Genomic DNA, 22,911 nt, shown 5'->3' with positions numbered 1-22,911 from the left:
GAGGGCTAATTGCATGATATGTGAATTTCACCTCAATTTTTCAAAAACTCAACTTCAGTTCCCCTAAGCCCACACCAGGGCTCAGGCAGGCTCCTGGCAGGCCAGACTGGACACCAGCCCGCATCCCAGGCCTACTGGCCCACTCAGAGTGGCACCCCAGGCTCAGGGGCCATCATTCCCTCAGGTTGGTGACGTGGGCATCCTGTGATGAGCACACAAGGTCTCATGGAGGTCACCAAGTCAGGAAAGCTGGGATTTGAACACAGACGGGTGCTGTCATATCATCCCTGCCTCTGCAGGGTGCTCACCTAGCCCTGCCCCGGGTGTGAGTCACTGGGTCCTGGGCGGCTGGCCACCAGCCAGGTGGGGCGGTCCACAGACGCTTTTATAAACAGCCCGTCAGAGACTGGTAGTGCCAAGGGTGAGGAACTCATTGCACCATCTGCAGCTTCTGCCTAGTCACTTGTAAGGAGCATGGGGACAGCGGTGAGAGTGGAATCCAGGGTCCTGGTCTGGGTGGCCTGTCTGCTCCTGGCGTCCCCTGCCACAGCCACTGGTAACACACAACTGCTGGGCCTGCAGGGGCAGGAGCTTGGGGGGCTTCGGGAGGCCTCTGCATGGAGGGGGCAAGAGTGGCACAGGGACAGGGAGGACGGCGCAGCCTGCTCAGGAAAGGCTTGTGCATCGTTTCTGGGCAGGGGCCCCGCCCTCACTATCCTGTGCGATCCCCAGGGCAGCCCTGCCAGGGTACGTGATTGTCGTTATGTTTTAAGTGACTGGAGATTTGTTTTAATCAGGTATGGTGGGGCAAACAGATTGCAAATGACTGTGATGAAGGAAGAAGTCTCCTCACACTTCTCTAGGAACAAGAGGCACCAGGCCCTGCAGGGCCACACTGGGAAGCACCCGGTGTGTCAGGAGGAAGAGGGAGGAGGGGAGAGCATGGGCAGGAGCCCTTTACTGCTGTCTCCATGGGAAGGAAGAAGCAAAGCAGATTAAGTAGGCGCAGGATTGGCAGCGGGAGCTGGGGTCCAGGGGCTGCTCCTAGTTGCCTGGTACCTGGCCCTGGGGTGACAAGGGCTGGTGGATAGTGGCCAGGAGTTTGAGAGCCCCACAGACAAAGTGGTTGGGGTTATGGCTGTGGGTTGGTTTGCATTTGAAAGACTTGCTCCCAAGAGAGTTGTGTTTGTCTCTAGAAATTGGCCAACCCTGGGAGGGGCAATGTCCATCTTAGTCCATTTGTGTTGTCATAGAGGAGTACCTGAGCCTGGTTTATTTGGTTCAGGGTTCTGCAGGCCGCACAAGAAACATGGCACCAGCATCTGCTTCCCGTGAGGGCCTCAGGCTGCTTCCACTCATGGCAGAAGGGGAAGGGCAGCGGCGTGTGCATGGGGAGAGAGGAGGAGGTGCCAGGTCTTTTTCACCACGTAGTTCTCCAGGGAACTAAGAGTGAGAACTCACTCCCAGGAGAAAGGCACCGAGCCACCTGCCCCATGACCCAAACACCTCCCACTAGGTCCCACCTCCAACACTGGGGATCAGGTTTTAACTGAGACTTGGAGGGGCCAAACAAACCATATCTAAAGCAGAGCACCCCCAAGGTCAGCAAAGCCCCAGGCGCAAAGCTTCAGAATACAGGAATAAGGATGTGGTTATTATACCTTACTTGGCAGAGGAGTAACCTGAGGTGCAAACGAGGAAGTGGCTGGCCCAAGGCTCCAGGGCAGGTCTGGTGCTGTGTGCAAAGTCCTTGGAACAGAGCCTGGCAGAACAGCGCTCAGGGGGCAAATGTGTCCTTCACTCTCAGTGTCCTTCTGTCACCCTATCCCCACACGGAGGCTGCAGACTCACCCACGCCCCCTCTGTCCTGCCCTCAGGGCCCGAATTCGCTCAGCCCGAAGTACACACCACCCTGGGCCGCGTGCGAGGCCGGCAGGTGGGCGTGAAGGGCACAGCCAGCCTTGTGAGTGTCTTCCTGGGCATCCCATTCGCCCAGGCACCCTTGGGGCCTGGGCGGTTTTCAGCCCCGCGCCCAGCACAGCCCTGGGAGGGTGTGCGGGATGCCAGCACCGAGCCTCCCATGTGAGTAGCGCCGGTGGAGGTGGGCAAGTGGGCAGAGGGGCAGGGGTCCACTGCCAGGGCGTATGGGGCTGACCAGCTGGTCCTTGGGCCTGTCCTTGGTACAGGTGCCTGCAGGATGTGGACAGAATGGACCACGGCAAATTTATGCTCAATGGAAAGCATCGGCTCTTCCCTATTTCAGAGGACTGCCTGGTCCTCAACATCTACAGCCCAGCTGGGGCCAAGGCAGGGGACAAGAGGCCGGTGGGCAGCCCAGAGGGCCCTGTCCTCCCACTCAGCTCCACCTACCTGCCTGGCCCTTCCCCATCCCTGTTCCCAGACTATTCCAGAGGTCCTGAGAATACCCTGGGCTGGTAGGTGGGCACGTGGGCTCCCAGGAGCTGGGGGTCACTGCCCCAGGGTCCTCTCTGCAGGTCATGGTATGGTTCCATGGAGGCTCTCTGACCGTTGGTGCCGCCACCTCCTATGATGGATCAGCCCTGGCAGCCTATGGGGATGTGGTCGTGGTCACAGTCCAGTACCGCCTGGGGGTGTTTGGCTTCTTCAGGTGAGACACAGGCCGGGTGGGAACACCGACTGCACTGAGTGGCCGCTCACGAGAGGATCCAGGGACCTAGGCTGGGGGGCCAGAGGCTGCATGGAGACGGAGCGCCCCCGCACTGCTCTCTGGGGCAGAGAAGGTGCTCCCCGAGCCTCCACCCTGGGGGAGTGGCCCGGTGAAACCTAAAATCGTGCAGTGAACTTGGTCCCTTGGGCAGAGGGCACTGGTTCCTGGGCCGTGGCCAGGATCCCTGCCAGGGCTGGAGGCAAAGAGCTGTCGGCTCTCGCAGCCACCTGGGAGCCAGCCCTGGCTACCCCCACTGGCCTGCCCACACCACGTGCTAGGTGGATGCCAGTAGCTCACAGCCAGGCCTGACTTGGGAGCAGAGGAGGGCTGAGCCCCCTGGTGGCTGATTCGAAGGAAAGCTGCAAAGATGGAGGAACATCTGTCATGGGAGCCAGCCTGCGCTAACCACTGCCTCACCTGCCCCTCAGCACTGGGGACGAGCATGCACCTGGCAACCAGGGCTTCCTAGATGTGGTGGCTGCTCTGCGCTGGATACAGGGGAACATCAGCCCCTTTGGGGGTGACCCCAACTGTGTCACCATCTTTGGCGGATCTGCCGGTGGCACCATCGTCTCTGCCCTGGTAAAAGTCACCATAAGGGGCTAGTAGTGATGGCCGGGAGGGTTCCTGTGGTCCCAGACCTCCCAGCTCCTCTGCCCTCCTCTGACAGCCATCTGCTTTCTCCACCACACCCAGGTCCTGGCCCCGATGGCTGCCGGGCTGTTCCACAGAGTCATTGCACAGAGCGGGACCATCACCAGCCCTGGGACATTGGATCCTGACCCACGGCACCTAGCTCGGGTCTGCATTTTCTTCACCTCCTACTCCATGTGCACGTCCCCTCCCCCACCCTGTGCTGGCCCTGGGGTCTCAGAGTGGGAGCGTGCAGCTAGGGCACCCCTGCTGGCAGAGAGCCCCCCACCCCCAGGATGAAGGCAGCTGAGAGGAAACAGCCACTGCATTCCAGAGGGTGGGCAGTCAGGGATGGCTTCCTGAAGGAGACCACCCCTGTGTGCACCACCCTTGGTCCCTTCCCTGGGGTGGGGTCTTCAGGAGCACCCCTCTCTGCTCCAGGCGGCATGGTGCAGGGGGCCCTCCACTCCCGGCCACCCTGCTGCCTGAGACATCTCCACTGAGGCTCTAGAGCCCCCCAGAGCCCCGTTGTAACAAGGCCTTGTGGAGAGTCCCCATGGAAGCCACGGAATGGGAGCTGCATCTGCAAAGCTGCAGGTGTAAGACACAGTGACAGGTCCTGGAAGCAGTAAGCTGTCAGGTAGGGACCTCAGCAGGCTGGGGCGGAGCAGGAAGTGAAGGCGCTGGAGAAGCAGGGGCACCGCCTGGGAATCTGGATCTTCTCCAGGTGCCGGAGGAAGCGGGGCAGTGACAGGCTGGGCTCCTTGGAGTGGAAGGTGGGTCGGAGGGAGCCATCCTGGAGGTTGAGAGGCCATGGAGATGACCAGGGCAGAGTCCAGGGAGAGAGGACAGTGACAGGCAGGGGCAGCGCTGGGGGTGGGGGACAGGTGGGTGTAAGTGGGACTCGGGAGGCTGTGTCAGTGCCCCCATCTGACCCCAGAGCACTGCCAAGGTGGAGGAACGAGGTGGAGGAACAGGCTGGGTGTCTTCACCACAGGGCTGGAGATTGTTCAGGAACTTTGGCCTGGGCACATTGCCTCTTGTCTGGACAACAGCATCCCTGGCCCATCCCCCAACTGTGGCTGGGAGAGATTTTCCGGATCATAAACTTTAGGTCCTTCCCCATCTCTCCTGTGCCCCATGAAAAACACAGCCCAGCCAATCCTCCTTAAACACATATTCACGGAGCTCCTGCCCACAACCACCGGCCTGCAGCCTCACCTCCCTCCCTCCCCCTGCCCCACTCCAGCCTCTGCACCCCTCCTTCCCTGCCAAACCAGGACCCTGCCGAAGCCCTCCCTCTCCAAACTCCCTCCCCAAACTCCCTCCATTTCCTTATTTACTCAGCAAACTTTGCTGACCTGTGGCTTTGGGAACATAGTTAATTAGATGAGGACGCTGATCTCAAAAGGGCAAAAATGCTGATCTAGCACCCCTTGTATCATCCTGGATGGAGCTGGAGCCCATTCTCCTAAGTGAAGTATCACCAGAATGGAAAAACAAGCACCACATGTACTCACCATCAAATTGGTATTAACTGATCAACACTTCAGTGCACATATGGTAGTAATATTCATCAGGTGTTGGGCAGGTGTCGGGGGGTGGGGAGGGGATGGGTATATTTACACCTAATGAGTGCGGTGAGCACCGTCTGGGGGATGGACAAGCTTGTAGCTCTGACTTGGGGGGCGGGGCAAAGGCAATATATGTAACCTAAACATTTGTTCCCCGTAATATCTGAAATAATAATAAAGAAAGAGCAAAGGGTACACAGCCCCTCATCCCCAGATAATGACATTATAGTATAACAGAGGACACACACAGTCCCCGGGGACCACCCAAGCTGGTGGGCAGAGCAGGCTTTTCAGGAGTTGTGGCCAGTCTTAGGCCTGATCTGTGACATCACGCCCAGCTGTGCTGCAGAGGCTCCCCCTCTCTATGGGAGGCAGAGGGCTGCAAGGTGGGGGTCAGTGGCTGAGAGGGAGGCATGACACTTTTGTCTGTCCCCAGGACATCGCGGACTCCTTTGCCTGCAGCTCCCACTCCTCAGCTGAGATACTGCGGTGCCTTCGGGAGAAGGAAGGAGACAAACTGATCTTTAGCAAGTTGGTATGCCCACCTCCTTGGCGACGGTGCCAGGCAATGGCACAGAGGGGGTTCTGGGCCCAGGGCCCGACTAGGCCTGGGGACAGGAATGGAGGCCACCCTCATCCCCGAGGGCAGGCCCTGTCTTCTAGGGAAGAGACCTGCTTGGAAGCATCAGTTGCCTGGTCTCCTGATTCCCCCTGGGCCCCTCACCCTGGTAATCTCCATCCCCCCACTTTCCCTCAAGGCTCAGCCACTCAGGCACACAGCGACATGGCCCCTGGGTCCCATGCTTTGAGGCTGGGTCCTGACTTGAGAGCCTCCTGCCTTGCTTTCTCCAGCAGAAAACGGGTATGACTTCTTTCACCGTAGATGGCACCTTCTTTCCCAAAAGCCCCAAGGAGATCCTCGATGAGAAGCGAGTCCATTCTGTGCCTGTCCTCCTGGGCATCAACAACCACGAGGTTAGCTGGCTCATCCCCAAGGTGAGTGTCCTTCCCCACCTGCGCCCGTCGAGGCCCTGCCCCAGCCAGTCTTCTTTCACCCCATCATCATCCCCACAGCCCCGTGAGCTGAGCATTCCTGTGACTCCTATTTGGTAGGTGAGATAGCTGAGGCCCTGAAAGGTTGAAGGGACTTGCTAAGGTCACCCGGCTACATTTTCAGAAAGCCACGTTTCCATCTGGGGACCAAGCTTTTGCACCAAGTGGCTGATCCACAGCATATTCCTGCCTTGGTGTCTGGTTTATACATCGTGCTCTGTGAGACTGGTTGATGTGACACTGTCCCTGAGAGACTGACTACCTGAGACTCTCAGGTCTCAGACATCAAGCCACTGGTGACCTCGTGGGCCAAGTACCCTCCAGTCCCTTCCAGGTGCACAGAACACCCCTAACAGTGTCAACATCATGCTTCCACCCTGAGCATCTTGTTATTTCATTCTCACTCTTCTACCTGTCTTCATAGCAATTGCTTTGAATGGCTGCAAAACCTTCCACAAAGGGAGGATCCCATCATAATGTTCCTTTATTTTGGCATTTGGGCAGCTTCTCGTTTTTACCACTGAAGCCATTAGTGTGGTGAACATCTTCATGTCCACAGCTTTTGTCCTCTGACTTATTCCTTTGGAATCGATCCCCAGGAGGGGCACCTGCTTGCTATGTGAGAGGCTCATGCAATCTTGACACTCAAGGACACGCTTGCGGAAATGGCCAGGCCAATGCCCAGACTTTGGCAGGCAGCCCTGCCCCCCACACTGTCAACTTATAGTTGTGTGTGTCAAAACGAGGGAGAACCAACCTGGCTGGCTCCTAAGATCTGGGGAAACCTGCCTAGAGTGGAATGCTGTGCCGGGACTTGGAGCCAAGGATGTTTCTCGGGAATTGGCCCGCAGGGCTGCTGCCCTCGTCACTGGTGCAGGCGTTCCCGCCCGCAGGAGCGCGGGTGTAAATCTGTCAGCTAGTTGTGCATCCGTTAAGGGTGGCACGCACCTGTAATCCCAGGTACTCGGGAGGCTGAGGTGGGAGGATCCCTTGAGCCCAGGAGTTTGACACTGCACTCCAGCCTGGGTAATAGAGTGAGACTCTGTCTCTAAAAACCAAAACAACTCAAAACAAAAAAGTTCTTGGTGAAAGTTTTAGCCATGGCTGCAAAATAATTCTTACCCCTCCTTCTGGAAACCTCTCCACTTCTTACGTATTGGTGCAACACAGCACATTCTGACATGGCCACGCTAATTTAAATCACCACCAGCAACTTGGGTCTACAGTTTTACTGCAACCTGACCAGTATTTGCTGATCATAATTTTTCAAAATATCAGCTTATTGAGATATAATTTACATACCATAAAATTCACCCTTGTAAAGTGTACAGGTCAGCGATTCTTAGTTTATTTACAAAGTTGTGCAACCATCCCCACTATCTTATTGCAGAACATTTGCATTACCCTAAGAAAAGGAAGCTCATACCGTCTCCCTTCCTCAGAACCTGGCAACCACCGATCTATTTTCCATCAACTTTAGGGATTTTCCTATTCTGCACAATTCATAGAAACACATCATACACATGTGGCTTTTTGTGTCTGACTTTTTTCACCGAACATAGTGTTTTCACGATTCATCTGTCTTGCAGCAAGAAGTATGAGTACTTCATGCCTCTTGGTGGCTGAATATACTATAGTGTTTTGCTTACCCATTCAATAGCTCGTAGACATTTGGGCCGTTTCCACCTTTTTTGCTATTAATGGATGACCCTGGATGAACATTCACGTGCAAGTTGTTTTGAAAACACATGTTTTCATTTCTATTGGTTACAGATGTGGAAGTGGAATTGCAGGGTCACGTGCTAATGCTCTGTTTAATTCGAGGAGCTGCCGGACTGCTTTCCAAATGGGCCGCACTATTTTGCGTTCCTGCCAGCGGTGTGTGAGGTTCCAATTTCTCCATATCCTGGCCAGCCCTTCTTATTCTTTCTTGTTTTGATTCTAGCCATGTAAGTGGTATCTTGTTTTGATTTGCATTTCTTTAATGGCTAAAGATGTTGAGCATCTTTTCATGTGCTTACTGGTCATACATTTTATCTTCTTTGGAGAAATGTCTATTCAAATCCTTGGTCATTTATATATTTGATTATTTGCCTTTTTCTTGTTGAGCTGTAAGAGTTCTTTACTCATTCTGGATACTAGTCCCTTATCAGGTATCTGACTTGCAAATTGGCAAATATTTGTTCCATTCTGTGGTTGTCTTTTCACCTTTTTTTTTTTTTTTTTAGAAGAGACCGGGTCTTACTTTGCTGCTCAGGTATTGCCCAGGCTGGATTCAATTTGAAGGTTATCTTGATTTGGGTCTGCGGACTTCTGAGTCTGGCCACACTTGCTCTGTAATGAGTTGATGGGCACAGGGCTCTGAACACTCCTGCCCAGGGCAGTGGTCCAGCTGCACTGAGAAGGCTTTGGTGTCCCCACAGGCCATACGTATCTTGGATAGGATGGAGCAGATGAACGTGGAGGACATGATGGACAGCTTGAGGCCCTTCTTGATCAGTTCGGTGAGACAAGAGACAGGAGGGAGGCGGCCAGTGAACATCCCACCCGGCACAGACTCTGCTCCCACTCCTGACACCCACAGCTGCCCACCTTCCACCAGGCCCCTGGGTCCAACTGGGGAACCGTAGTTCCACCCAGGACTCCCCTGGACATGAGTCAACGTAGTTCTCAAAGGAAAATTATCATCATCATCACCATCATTGTCACAGCACAGAGTGCCTGTTAACGAGCACGTACTCCGTGCCATGGACCGTGCTGTGCTGAGCAGTAGGAGAGGCATTCATCTCCTTCCATCCTCGTTGCAACTCTGTGAAGTACGAAATTTCATGATCCCTATGTTACAGATGAGGAAACTGAGGCTCAAAGTCTCATGGCGGGTAAGGGGCAGAGCCAGAGTTTGAGCCAGCTCTGTCCGATCCCACAGCCTCAGCTGTCAGATGTGGAGCCAGATGGACCTGGTGTCAAATCCCAGCCCTGCCCACTTGCCCAGATATCCTAACCCCTCTGAGCCCATTTTTTCACCAAGAAATGGGGGTGATACTTCCTATTCACCCGAGCTGTTGTGAGAAGGGGACTGGCTGTTACATTTGAAGAGTCTACCTGGGAGCTGGTACCCAGCAGGTGCTCAATGTTTGTGCCTTTTCCTTCTTTGGAAGCCCCAAAGGCTCCAGCATTCACACGACCTCATCACCGCTCTCTGCAGCTGTTAGGGAGCCCCCATCATTTGCTCTCTCACTTACTTCTCAGTTCACTTCCACTGAACACCTGCTTCTGGGCCAGACCCTTTGCTGGGGACATCACATATGCTGTCACACAATGTTGCCAGGCAAGGACTGACTTTCAGAGAGGCGCAGCCAACTGTCTGAGGTCATGCAGCCAGGCAGTGGTCCCAGAGCTGGGATTTGACTCCAAACCTGAGCTTATCCCACTCAGACACCATCTAGAACTCCCAGAAAGACAGAGAGGCAGCTGGCTGCCTGGGACATGAGCCTGGGACATGGGAGAACCCATGCTGGAGGATGTTCAGCTTCTTGGGAGGGTCTGCCACAGCTGTGGGGCCTGAGTAGCCCTGAGCCTGTCCTCCTGCCCCAGGATATACCCCCTGAGATGATGGCCACCGTCGCAGATGAATACCTAAACAGCAACTCAGATGCACAAGCCCAATTCCATGCCTTCCTCGAGTTGGCAGGCGACATGATCTTTACCTTCCCTGTCTTAAATTTCTCAAGAAGCCTCCGAGGTAAGCCTATCCCTGGCCACTTTCCCACTTCGGCCCAGGAGCTGGGTCGTCACAGGTGACATGGCTGTGAGAGGGTCATTTTCCCCTGATTTCTTGTACCCCAGACCCCACTGCCTCCCTCAACCCTGCCTTCTCTGGGATGCAACATCACAGCAACGAGAAGTGTCTCTGGCAGGGCACTTTGCACAGGAGAAAAGTGAGTCTCAGAGAGGTACAGTGACTTGCCAGAGGTCACCCAGCAGAGCCCATCACCAATTCTCAGGACTTCATTCAATCCTAGTGATTTCCTCCTCTTTCAGTGCTCCTCCTGGGACAAGTATTGCTTCCTCCAAGCCTGGTGGCTAATTCCCGACACAGCCCTGCAACAGCTCTGATTTCTAAACTTTGTGACCTCGGGCAAGATACCTAACCTCCTGTGCCTCAGTTTCCTCATTTGTGAAATGGAGATAATAACAGAATCTAATCCATGAGGTTATGACAATGAGATAAATGATGACACAAAGCACACAGAATGGCGCTCGACACCTAGCGAGTGCTCAGAAAATACCTGCTGCTAATCATTTTGTCATCATCATCATTGGTATTGGTGTCATGAGCTTGTGCCGCCAAAGGCGGGACCTGATCGGGCTGGGGGGTGCCTAACTCTGATCCTGCCCTCTCTCTGCAGATTTGGGGAACCCCATATTTTTCTATGAGTTCCAGCATCGACCCAGTTCTTTTGTGAAGATCAGACCGGACTGGGTGAAGGCCGACCATGGAGCTGAGATTGCTTTCGTATTCGGGGGTCCCTTCCTCACGGACGAGAGCTCCCTCCTGGGTGAGGACAGACAGACAGAGACAGACATGCAATCCCTCGGCTGCCAGACTCCAAGGGGCCAGGGCAGGGCTTACAGGACCAGGAGTCTGGCCAGCACCAGGGATCCTGGGTCAACTCCGGGCCCCGTATGACCAACCCTGATTCCGGTCTGTTCCTTTCACCAGCCTTTCCAGAGGCCACAGAGGACGAGAAGCAGCTGAGCCTCACCATGATGGCCCAGTGGACCCACTTTGCCCGGACAGGGTGAGTGAGTGAGCAGGCTTGCCTGGCTTTGGGCCTGGGACACTCAGATCTGCCCCTTGGGGACAGCACAGGAGGCCTTGGTCCTCACTCATTCCTCCCACCCAGGGACCCCAACGGCAAGGGGCTGCCTCTTTGGCCCCAGTTCGACCAGTCAGAACAATATCTGGAGATCAGCCGGGTACCACGGGCTAGGCAGAAGCTAAAGGAAGCCCGAATGAGGTTCTGGACAGAGACACTCCCCAGCAAGATCCAGCAGTGGTACGAGACGCAGAAGACGGGGAGGGCCCCGGAGGAGCTCTGAGGCAAGGCCTGGGCCTTGCTGGGGCCAACCCAAAGGGTGGCAAAGTCCCAGCAGGGGAACTTCCCTTCCCCAGCCCCCTCCCTCACTGAGAGAGACTTTAACCTAAACCAGGCCCATGTGGGCTCATGTCCTCGAAAGCATCAACCACTACATGACTGGTATTTTGCTGTTGTGAAATGTCACCAGGCTGCTTTCTGTCTCTGGGCCATTGTATGAGTTCTTCCCTCTCCCTGAAGTACCTTTCCGACTTGCTTCATGGCAAGTTCCAGTTCATTCTTCATGCTCCCCAGAAGCATCCCTGCCTTCTCTGATCTGTGTGGCCCTGAGTCTGTGCCCATTAGAGCACAGTACACCCTAGGCCAGCACTGGTGTCTCTCTCACCCTCAGAGGAGCTCTCTGAAAGTGGGGACCAGGCTGGCCCCACTCTGTCACCCACACCAGAATCAGCCAGGCCCTGGAGTCAGGGGATGTTTGGTGAGTGCATGAAACACAGAGTATGTGAGGGGTGGTGCTGGACTTGAACCCAGAGCCTTCAGGCGCCAAAGCCAAGCTCAGTCTCCCACAGACAGAGTCTGTCCTGGCCAGAAGGGTGGACTCCAAAGGCAGGGACCTGGAATGGAAGAAGTTCTGGAGCACCAGGGGATCCAGCCAAGAACATATCTTAGCCCCTGACTAGGGCCTCAGACTAGAGCTGGGAGAGGTCCCCTGCTCCCTGCTGCCTAGTCCTGGCCCCTGCACAAGACAGCAGAATCCAGCAGGGCCACATTCCCTGGACATGGCCTTCACCATTTAGAGCCCTGACCCTTAGGACCTGGGACATGAGCTCCCAGCCCTGGCGTCAGGCTCCTCCCTCCCTTCCTAGCTGGGGGAGGCAACTTCTGGGGGAGCTCAGCACAATCCTACAACACCCACCAGGACACAGGAGTACTGGTTGGGAGAGAATGTCTGGACCAGTGCATCACTCAGGCTGTTGTCACACAGAAAAGAAGAGACCTCCCCACTCAGGCTGAAGAGGTGGAAAGCAGCCAGAGGTTTGCAGAGTGGGAGTAAGCACTTGTTTTTTGAGGATCAATGCCCCGTTCCCTTCAAACACCTGGATTTTGATGCACATCCCAGTGTCTTCTGCTGCCCCCAATATCCCATCCTAGCAGCTCCGGTCCTACACATCCCCTTCCTCAGACTGACTTCCTGGCTGCCAATAGGTACATGAAGAGCATTTGCAACTGGCACAGGTTCTGCCCTGGGAAGTCCATTTTAGGCAGGAAGGAGAGTCACAAAGCCAGAGGGACTCTGAGTCACGTCATCCCCCTGCTAGAAAGCTCAGGGACCCCATCAGCTTTAGGACAAGTTCAAATTCTTCACATGGCACCGAAGGCCTCCTGTTCTCATCCCTGTCCCTGCACTAGGGAAGTTTGTCCCCACATGCAGGTCAAGAACCTGACAAGTAAACAGGCCCTAATAATACACTGTGTACCTGGGGACGGAACAGGCTGTGAGGACACAGAGACTAGACCAGCCCAGACTTGGGGGAGAGGGAAGGAGGGACATCTAAGCTGAGGCCCTAAAGGACAAGCAGAGGTTACTCAGATGAGCAGGCCAGAGCTGAAGGGAGCAAGCCCCAGACTCAGACAGGCATAGCCCTGTAGGGTAGGGACTGGTGGGCCCTGGGAGCCTCCTCCTGTGAGCAGTGAGGGTGAGGGCACCAGGGGGAGCCGCAGGATCAGGCGCGCACAGCTGGACCCCCGAACAGGGACAAGGTCCTAGCAGATCCTCCTGGCAGATGCGGAGAAGACGGGAACACACCCAACCCCAGCCTTAGGCATTCCACATAGAGGGAACAGCATGAGCAAAGGCCCTGCCCTTTCTCCTCCTTTTCCTTTCCCTACTGGCAATGAGCCACACTTACATTGCCTTGGCCCAGTTTCAACATTCTAAGTTTCCCTATCTGTACAATAAGAATGATGATAGTGATGATGATGATGATGACAGTAAAGAGGGCTGGAAAGAGTCTTGGCTGGGCCAGATTTGAGATTCTGACAGGTAGCATTAGGTGACTCCTGTCCTAGGTCACCTGGCATCCTGTTTTGGGGGAGTGACCAGGGCTTGATCTGGTCTACTACTGGGCTTTAGACATATGTAGACATGCCTGACAAGTGACACACACATGAGGACAAGTGGGTGTCCTCAGAGATTGGACCACAGGGCAAGGCCCAGGTCCTGGAGAGAGGAGGAGCCTGGTGCACAGAGCTGGCCCAGAGCTGGGCCTAGGCTGGAAAGCAGAAACGGAAGTTCTGGGCACAGCCGGGCCTGACCTGACCTCCCAGCCCACAGGAAGCAGGAAAGGGCACCTGCTCAGGTGGAAGAATCCTCTCACTGACCTGAGACCCTGGGCCAAGCGACTCCACTGTCGGGGGACCCCTGCCTGAGTACAGTAGTATCAAAATGGGGGGAGTTACCCTTCTGCATTCCAAAGATATCAAAGGCAGCAGCTGTAGACCCGGGTGACTGTGTGTCTGTCAGGGTGACGCCATCAAGGAAACTTCTGGGCTTTCATGTTAACAGACTCACAGATGACCAGCACTGAGGAGGTCTAGAGGCCAGTTCCTGGGCTGGGTGGGAGGGAGTGTGGCCAAGACCAAGCCAAGACGGTAGGTGCAGATAGCACTCCTGGGAAGGACTCAGGCTGGGTGCTTGGCCACCTCTGTGTCCACATGTTGGTGTCATGTGGATTCAATGACAACTCCAGGAGCCCCTTCACACCCTGAGGCTCCCAAACATACTTCCTGGTGACTTTCAGGTGACTCAGTTCCCAGAGACACCACCTGAGGGGTACTGACGTGGCAGACCTCTCAGCCCCTTCTTCTGCAGCCAGCGTTGCTTCATTACATGGGGATGGAAGGTCACATTTGAAGCAAGTAGTAGTTTCCAATTCCCAGCCTTTTCTCTCCCCAAATAAAATCCTGTCCTTTTCCCCAGACTGAGAGGCTTCAGCAGATCACTCCTGCCTTCCCAGGCACCCTGGAAGGGGGTGAGCCGGGTTTTGCAGGATAACTAGGAGGTTACCTGTCCCTCTTGAGACACTCCGTAGCTCACTGCTCTGTCAGGAGTCACTCCTCCCCAAAATTCCCCCACCGCTTTTGTCTTTCCTTTTTTAGAAAACTTAGATCGAGGCATAACACACGTACAAAAAGGTGCACACATCTTATATATTGAACTTAATAAATTCTCACAAAGGGGAACACACAGTATGTAGTCAGCACCTGGACCAAGAAAGAGACTATTACGAGCCCCTGGAAGCCCCTCATGCTCACTCCAGTCACTACCCCACACAGGTAACCCCAAATTGGAACATTTTTTGAAGATCTGCAGCAATTTGAAAAAACTAGTAGATGAACCACCATCCTCTTCCTCCTCCTTAGCCTACTCAATGCAAAGATGATGAAAATGGAAATCTTTATGATGATCCACTTCCACTTAATGAATAGTAAATATATTTTCTCTTCCTAATGATTTTCTTTTACTACTATTATTATTATTTTAGAGACAGAGTCTCTTTCTGTCACCCAGGCTGGAGAGCAGTGGTGTGATCATAGCTCACTGCAGCCTCCAACTCCTGGGTTCATGCCATCCTCCCACATTGGCCTTTTACGCTGGGACTACAGATGCATGCCACCATACCCAGCTAATTTTTTTATTTTTGATGAGGTCTCACTATATTGCCCAGGCTGGTCTTGAACTCCTGGCCCCAAGTGATCCTCCTGCCTTGGCCTCCCAAAGTGCTGGGATTACAGGCCACTGTGCCTGACCCCTTATGATTTTCTTAATACTATATTCTTTCTTCTAGCTTACTGGATTGTAAGAATACAGCGTATAATACATATAACACACAAAGTATGCGTTAATCATCTGTCTGTGTTACGAGCAGGGCTTCCAGTCAACACTAGGCTATTAGTAGTGAAGTTCTTCGGGAGTCAAAAGTCATTTGCAGATTTTCTACTGCATAGAGGTCAATGGCCCTAAACCCTGTGTTGTTTAAGGGTCAACTGAATACCCAGGCGTGGAATTGCTGGGTTACACAGTAACTCTACATTTAATCATTTGAGGAACAGCCAGAATTATTATTTCATATGTTATTTTATTTTATTTTACTTTTTTATTTTATTTTATTTTTGGGTACAGTGCAGTGGCATGATCATAGCTCACTGCAGCCTCCAACTCCTGAGCTCAAATGATCCTCTTGCCTCACCCTTCCATGTAGGTAGGAGGCACACGCCACCACACCAAGCTAATTTAGTTTTAAGACACAGGGACAGTCTCACTATGTTGCCCAGGCTGGCTTGAAACTACTAGCCTCAAGTGATCCTCCCACCTTGACCTCCTTCAGCCGCTCTGTGTCTACCTCACGTTGGCCTCCAGGCCCTGCTGTGCAACTCCCTCTGCCTACAGGGTCCCACATCTCTGCACGAGGACCACGTTTCCCTATAAAACCCCGACTTTAAGGGACGCCTTTCCACTCCCTTCTCTGGGCTACCATAGTACTCTGATCTGATCTCTTCTCACATGACAATGGGGACATTTGTGTTGTATCCTCTACTTTTTTTAGTGTATGTTTCAGTTTTATTCATGAAAATACAGAACCCTGTTCACACTATTTTTCTTCTTACTTTAGCATCATTTGTTTTATTACTCGGGCATGACAATATGTGCACGTGCGCTCTCTCTCTCTCTCTTCTATACATACACAGTTTATTTATGTATATGTGTCTTTATATATATACACACGTGTGTGTGGTGTGTCTGTATATATGTATAAAAATTTTCGTAAACCACTTGAAAGTAAGTTATATATATCATAGCCTTTCACTCCTAAATATTTCAGTGTGTATTTTCTAAGAATGGGCTATTCTATTATATAACCACAGAAGAGTTATCGACGTCATACATTTACATTGATGCAGCATGTTACCTAATCTACTATGATCTCTATTCTAGTTTTGCCAGTTCATCTAATAACATTCTTTGGAGCAATTTTCCCATCTACCACACAATCCAATCCAGAGTCAAGCATTAAACTTCACTGTCATGTCTCAGCAGCCTCTTTTAATCTGCATTTGATTTTTGTGAGGACTATAAAGAAATCAGTTTACCTTGGTGGAATATTCTTTTGGGCAGCCCATGTTGACATCAATACCAGCTACGTCATTTTCTCTGGAAAAGAGTGAAGGAGAAAAGGTAATAAACATTCAATTTAAGGCAAGAAGGTAGAGTAAAAGGCAAGGATGGCTCTGTGCTCATGAAGAGCCTATCGTGTCCCTGGCCCTGTGAAACACACCAACCCTCAATGACAGAAGATGAAAAAGGGAAAGAAACCTGTCCCTAAAATGTGCAACTGCCTCATCTGAGCAGAGCTCCAAAGGAAAGACATAATGTGTGCACACATCCATAAAGGGCTAGATATAGAAAATTTGCTCCTTTGGAGTTGTATCAGATAACTCAAATACTGAGTGGCAGGCACACTGAACTTGATCCCAGGGCTGCAGTTTTGATTGAGGTAGTAAAAGCCATTCGTCAATGCAGAATAGTGACATGAGCACAAGAGCCGTTTCCCGGAGCGCCGCTTCTGGTGGGAGTTACAGGACCGCCTCTGTTGGCTGGGCTGCACGGTTGGCTTACTCCAAACAATGCTCAGATGCAGAAAGGGCTTCGCTCCATCCTCTGGTACATACATAGTGAATGGTCTGAGATCAGCAGCAATTCCTGCTTGAGTTCCTTCTCACTCTTACTGTAAATAATAACAGTAGCTAACACTAAGCACTATGTGCCACATTCTAAAAATGACAATTACATGCACTATTTCATTTACCCTTCCCTATGCCAGAGGTTGGTAGCACTATTTAATTTAATTTATTTATTTATTCTTTGAAACAGACTCTCATTCTGTAACCCAGGCCTGAGGCAGTGGCATGATCATAGCTCACTGCAACCTCAAAGTCCTGGGGGCTTCAAGTGATCCTGCCTCAGCCTCTCGAGTAGCTGGGACTAATTGCACACCACCATGACCACCACTTAGATTCTAAAATTAACCTTTTGTCATATTTGCCTTATCACGTCTACCCAATTTTTTAAAAACCTAAACATCCAGGGGCTATTTCTGAAAAAGCACCAAGAAATGCCCAAAGCCAAAAGAAAAGAGCTACGGAGTCATTATAACTCTAATATAAATCTTAACTACTTTTGGGAAAACCTAATTTCTTTCTATGAGCAATATATACAGACTACATAAAAACAAAGACCATGTTCTGAATAATCAATGCTAGGGATTAAAAAAATAGATCTAAAAGTCATGCCAAACAGATCATGCCTATCATTCAGTAAATTAAATTTGAGACTGGAGGCGAGTAACAGACTGTGACAGCTTGATTTCCATAAACTGTCTCCAACAGCATAATCACTCATGGGCAGATCTTTGGAAAACATTGAAGGAGCCTTCAGGAAGCCAACGTTGTGCACTGTAGCTCTGGCATCAACACTGGCCTGGCACAGGGCATGAGCCGGGAAATCCCAGGGGCCTCAGGAGAGTACTCAGCAGTGGGGTCTCTTACCATCTGGAAGACCACCCTGTTCTGTTCTCTTTCGCAGGTGCAGAAGACCACTCGGTCATCAGGGGAGACAAAGTCTACAGTGCTGAGTGCTTCTGCAATAAAACACAAACACAAGGGGCTGCTCAATTAAGATGCAAGTTCAACCTGGCCTAAGCCCTGAAGAAAAACAGCGAAAGTATAACCTTAAAGGGAAAAAAAAGGCATCTTAGATTCTTAGATGTAAGCTATTCTTTTTTTTTTTTTTTTTCCAGAGACAAGGTCTCACTATGTTGCCCAGGCTGGATTGTAGTGGATATTCACAGACACAATCATAGGTCACTGCTGCCTCGAACTCCAGGATTCAAGTGATCTTACCACCTCAGCCACCCAAGTAGCTGGGACCACAGGCACATGCCACCATGCCTGGCTGCTTTTTAATTTTTTGTACAGACAGGGTCTCGCTATGTTGCCCAGGCTGGTCTCAAACTCCTAGCTTCAAGCAATCCTCCCGCCTCAGGCTTCCCAAAGGGCTGGGATTACAGGCATGAGCCACCATGCCTGGCCATGTCATATTCTATATACACACATTACTTACTATGTGTAGAAAAATATACATTACTCCTCTTTGTGATTACCACTTTAAGTGTGGGATTATGGAGGACTTTCTTTTTCTAGGTTATATAGATCCACAATATTGAATTTTTCATAATATAAAAAAGAAAATATAAATTTAAAAACAATTAGACAAAATTGAACCATAACTTTTAGTGGAATTATATTAAGATCTCATATATGTGTGTGTGTGTGTGTGTATGTGTGTAACCTTAAGGAATTCACCAGAACTCTAATCAAAGCAGAATCTGCCTCATCAAAAAAGTATAAGCATCTCGCTCTAGAAATTCAGGTTAAAAAAAAAAGTATAAGCAGAACCACAATTCATCACGATCGGTTACATCTGCACAGAGCTTCTGGCGTGCAGAATACCTTCGCTCCAACCCCATGATGTAAGTAAAGCAAGGATTAAGGTTTTCACTTTACAGATAAAGGAAGTGAGGAAAAGAGTGGCCATGTGACTTGCACAAGGTCACACATCTAGCAAAAGGCTGAGCCAGGGCCAGAGCTGAAGCCATCCTGACTCCAAGGCTCCTAGGGCCCCTTCAGTGCTATAATACATGGTGATTTCCATGTCAGCAAGCCTGTGGGCATTCTTAGTTTGTTTTATTTTATGTATTTTTTATTTTTTTTAAAGGCTGGTCAAGTGAGGCCGTGGGAGTAGAGAAAGAACAAAGGAATCTGTAACTGGTTGTGATCCATTAGTTGTAAACAACACTGCAGTTGGACCAAACCTCTTAGTTTGTTTTAAATTTGGATTTTTTTTAAGAGATGGGGTCTCACTATGGTGCATACACACACTAAAAAAACAAGCAATAAAAACTGCTAACCTATTAGACAAAGACTATTTAAATCAACTATTTTAAAATAAGTTCAAAAGCTAAAAGTAACATCAAAGTAGTTCAAAAGCTAAAAGACATCAAAATCAAACTGCTGAAAGTCAAAGACAAGGAAGAATCTTTCAAGCAGCGAGAAAAGCTACTCATCGTGCACAGGGATGCTTAGTAAGACTAACAATTGATTTCTCATGAGAATCATGAAGAGCAGAAAGCAATGAAATACAACATTCAGAGTGCTAAGAGAAAAAGACTGCCAACCAATAATTTTATTCTTTTTTTTTTTTTTTTTTGAGACAAAGTCTCACTCTGTTGCCCCGGCCAAAGCGCCGTGGCGTCAGCCTAGCTCACAGCAACCTCAAACTCCTGGGCTCAAGCGATCCTCCTGCCTCAGCCTCCCGAGTAGCTGGGACTACAGGCATGCGCCACCATGCCCAGGTAATTCTTTTTATATATATATATATATATATATATATATATATACATATATATATTTTTAGTTGTCCATATAATTTCTTTCTATTTTGAGTAGAGACGAGGTCTCGCTCTTACTCAGGCTGGTCTGGAACTCCTGAGCTCAAACAATCCGCCCACCTCGGCCTCCCAGATTGCTAGGATTACAGGCGTGAGCCACCACACCAGCCTGTTTGCTTCTTCAAAGCCAGTAACAAGGAGCCCCTCATGAAGGTTATCCCTCTTTGCCAGGAAGTTCTCGGCCACCAAAGCCTGCTCCCAGTGTGGGCCTGAGCAGGCTGAGGGCAGAGTTGTCCATTTCCTCCTGTGAGTCGGACCAAATGTTCTCTTAGTAACACCTCTGCACAGTGTGCACCCTGCTCTCCTCCTGGGCTGCTGCTGGGCCACCTCATCCTGTCATGGTGAGGGGACTTGTCATTGTTTGCCTTTTATGAACAGAAGGGAGTGCAATGATAACGTTGTCATTTTCTATTGTTATCTTGCTGTGAATTTGTTTTGAATTTGATGTTAAAATAGGTTCATGAAGCCTGACCAGCATAGCGAGACCCCATGGCTACAAAAGCTACAAAGATTAACTGGGCGTGATGGCCTGTGCCTGTAGTCCCAGCGGGAGGATCACTTGAACCCAGGTGTTTGAGGTTTCAGTGAGTTATGATGATGCCACTGCACTATAGCCTGGGTAACAGAGCAAGACCCTGTCTCAAAAACAAAATGAAACAGAAAAGAAAGGAAAGAACCATCCGTGTGAAGTCATCTGGGACCCTCATTTTGCCTTGCAGCACCTCTAACGTCCCTCCCAGTGTTCATCACCTTGAAACGTGATGAACACCTTGTCCTCGCACGCCTATCACTTATAAATCAGGAGCCACATGTGAAACCTGTTACGGACAATGCCTCTGTACTGCCTGTGTCGCCTTGGCCAGGGCCCCAACCTCTTGGTTTTTCTGAAGTTCTCAGTTGGAAAAACGTGAGGGCTCTATGAATTTACATTTCGAGCAGAACAAGGTTGAGTAGAGCTTCCCTGTGCTTTTATTCCCCCCAGCAGGAATGTCTGCCCTCTCCTTTCCATGTGTCCAGATCTCACTTGCCCTTGAGACGCACCTCCAAGGGGCCTACCCTGATCCCCTAGTCCATCTAAATCTCTGCCTCTCCAACTGTTGAATGCTTAGGGTCAGGGCCATGCAAGCTAGCTGCCTCTCAGGTTCATCTTGCCTCTCTGGCCAATCTCAGAATTTGAGTGTCTCTTGCCCTTCTGGGGTCACTGGGGCTGTCTGTGCCAGCCCACAGGTGTGCTCCACAGGAAGTGGCTACTTGACTAGGGCGTGGGTGGGAAGGGCCAGATGTGAGGGCCCAGGCAGGGTTCCTCTCTGCCTCTGCCTTACTCTCCTCCACAAAACTCCAAGGGCCTGAAGCCTGCCCCTCCACTCACAGATTGCTTATGTGACCTCACTGGGCAGTGATGACCTCACAGGCCTTCTCAGTTTCCATGGCAGGGTAACTATGGAAACGTGGTACCCTTGGGGAAACTGCCCCACCATTTCTCTTCGAGATACCAACCTGTTTGGTTGCCTGAGAGAGAATGTCTGACCGCATCTTATATATTAACTCTAACTTGTCCTCTGTCCCCTGGGAGGGCTGCATGGCAGGTAGGACAAGGCCGGGCATGTGTACGGGAGGCACTGGTGTGCACACAACCTCACCTAGCTGCCACTTTTGGGCTTGCCCACCCCTCCAGAACTTCCCTAGCCACGTGTACTACCAGTGGCCTGGGGCCCCCTCAGGGACCCAGTGTTCCTGCTCACTGCTGAGGGCAAGCGAAATGCCAGCTCCGACAGAGCAAGTGTTCCTAAAGGTTCTCATCTTTTCAAATTGAGCCTTCCCTTTTGAACACAAGATGCTTCCAGTCAGACCCTTTCCTGACTGGCCTCTTAGCAAAAGCCAAATGTGGTTTTGTGGGCAAGTGACAAATGAAGCAGTTTGAGGCAGAGCTGTTGAGGGACGCTCATGAACCTGCCCCCAGACCCAGGCACCTTTGCTGTGCTGTCCTGAAGACACATCCCAGTCCCAGCCCTGGGGACAAGGACGACATCACTTAGCTGGGAAGAAGGGAGAGCCAAGGAGAGTGACTGAGCACTGCTGAGACTAGAGGCCTGAGGAAGTGGTATCCCAGGAGGTTGGGTGGATGTGACAAGGCTTCTTGAGACTAGACATGGTACCCAGAGTCTGGCTCTGACCCTCCTGGTCACTCTGCTTCAGCATTTGGCCTTCAGAAAGTGTTAGAAAATCTAGATCAAGGTATCCGAGGGCTAGAGTTCAGCGTGGGTGAAACAGGCTGTATGAATGAGGCCCAAGAGGAGCTGCCGAGGTGGGAGGGGTTCTTCCCCGATTTATATTAGACCATTTATCCAAAACATGAAAACCACTTCCATGAAATCCTCAGCAGTGACAGACCATAAGAATGTTTCCTCGGTTGTGGAAGGGAGAGACCGAGGGGGTCCCGGCTGCAATTATTTTGAGGTTCTACTGTTCTCTCCGGGAACGGGGAGGACATCCTGGTCTGCTGCTGCCACAGGCTCCAGGGAATTGCTTTTGCAGCCAGTGTCCCGTCTCTAGGGGACCCATAGGGGTGACAGACTAAGGTTGTGTTTGGGATACCAAGCAGATGAGAGGGCTTCAGCCAGGTGCAGGGAGAGATGTGAGGGGACATCCTGGCAGCACAGTGTACACAGCAGACGTGCCTGATCAGTTCTGCTTTCCTTTCCAGCACCACTGCCTCCCGCTTGCCCGCCTCTGCATGGCTACTACCACCTCCTGTACCGAGGGCGTGGAGAAACCCAGGTGGGCTGGCATGGGGAGACTTACTGCCTTGCTGGCGGCTACCGGCTCTTTGGGGATGTTTCTTTGGCCACACCAGCAAAGGCGGAAGCAGAGAAGCCAACTCCTAGCACCCCCATCGCGCCTACCAACAAACGCCAGGATCCCAAGACACGCCAGCCTGTGCAGGAGAGAGAGAAAGACCTGGGTTGCCCTGGCCCCCAAATTCGGCCTGTGCTCCTTGGGGATGTTCCTTTGGCCACACCAGCAAAAGCCAAAGAAGAGAAGCCAGCCTCCAGAGTCCCCAGCCCGCCTACCAACAAACGCCGGGCTCCCAAGACACGCCGTGCTGTGGAGAAGGGAGAGAAAGACCTGGGTTGCCCTGGCCCCAAAATTCAGCGTGTGCAACATCGCCCCAGGAGGTTGGCCTGCAGGAAGGTTGTTCGCTGAGCCACTCTGCAGAAAGGGCAAACGCTGAGCTTCCTGAAACACCTGAAGCCTCTTCTGCAGTGACCTCCACATTCCACCACTGGAGATACAAG

General features: G+C 51.6%; 1 protein-coding gene and 1 long non-coding RNA gene across 4 annotated transcripts in view; one reads left to right on the top strand and one right to left on the bottom strand.

Annotated features, from left to right (window-relative positions):
• Positions 1-22,911, bottom strand: part of LOC123625244 — a 32,180-nt gene that overhangs the window by 4,103 nt on the left and 5,166 nt on the right. Inside the window, exons 2-5 of one of the 2 annotated variants that reach the window (XR_006730434.1) lie at positions 22,418-22,550; positions 17,655-17,746; positions 16,200-16,260; positions 5,005-5,850 (exon numbers count right to left, since the gene is read on the bottom strand). This is a non-coding gene — a long non-coding RNA (uncharacterized LOC123625244). Of the gene's footprint in view, positions 1-5,004; positions 5,851-16,199; positions 16,261-17,654; positions 17,747-22,417; positions 22,551-22,911 lie in introns of those variants that run through there. The other variant, XR_006730435.1, reaches the window with a different exon arrangement.
• CES3 (carboxylesterase 3) lies at positions 392-11,251 on the top strand. Of its 2 annotated transcripts, none has more exons than XM_045533571.1 (13): positions 392-556; positions 1,878-2,082; positions 2,187-2,325; positions 2,496-2,629; positions 3,118-3,271; positions 3,386-3,490; positions 5,333-5,431; positions 5,749-5,892; positions 8,373-8,453; positions 9,544-9,691; positions 10,359-10,508; positions 10,673-10,751; positions 10,857-11,251. In XM_045533571.1, the coding sequence occupies exons 1-13, from the start codon at positions 475-477 to the stop codon at positions 11,050-11,052; spliced, it is 1,716 nt and encodes a 571-aa protein (XP_045389527.1). In that variant the 5' UTR covers positions 392-474; the 3' UTR covers positions 11,053-11,251. The 2 variants fall into 2 exon arrangements, with proteins under 2 accessions (XP_045389527.1, XP_045389528.1); XM_045533572.1 differs by having other exon boundaries at positions 426-556; positions 5,752-5,892.

Source organism: Lemur catta, chromosome 20 (assembly GCF_020740605.2).
Source record: "Lemur catta isolate mLemCat1 chromosome 20, mLemCat1.pri, whole genome shotgun sequence".
NCBI classification, from domain to species: Eukaryota; Metazoa; Chordata; class Mammalia; order Primates; family Lemuridae; genus Lemur; species Lemur catta.
Note: the sequence above shows the minus strand (reverse complement) of the source record. Positions and strands in the feature narration are given on the sequence as shown.

Excerpts from the sequence above, each read along its gene's own strand:
- CES3 (XM_045533571.1), top strand. The coding sequence starts at position 475 with ATGGGGACAGCGGTGAGAGTGGAATCCAGGGTCCTGGTCTGGGTGGCC. Across the intron at positions 2,083-2,186 it reads GCCAGCACCGAGCCTCCCAT|GTGCCTGCAGGATGTGGACA; the intron begins GTGAGTAGCGCC and ends TCCTTGGTACAG. Across the intron at positions 5,432-5,748 it reads AACTGATCTTTAGCAAGTTG|CAGAAAACGGGTATGACTTC; the intron begins GTATGCCCACCT and ends TGCTTTCTCCAG.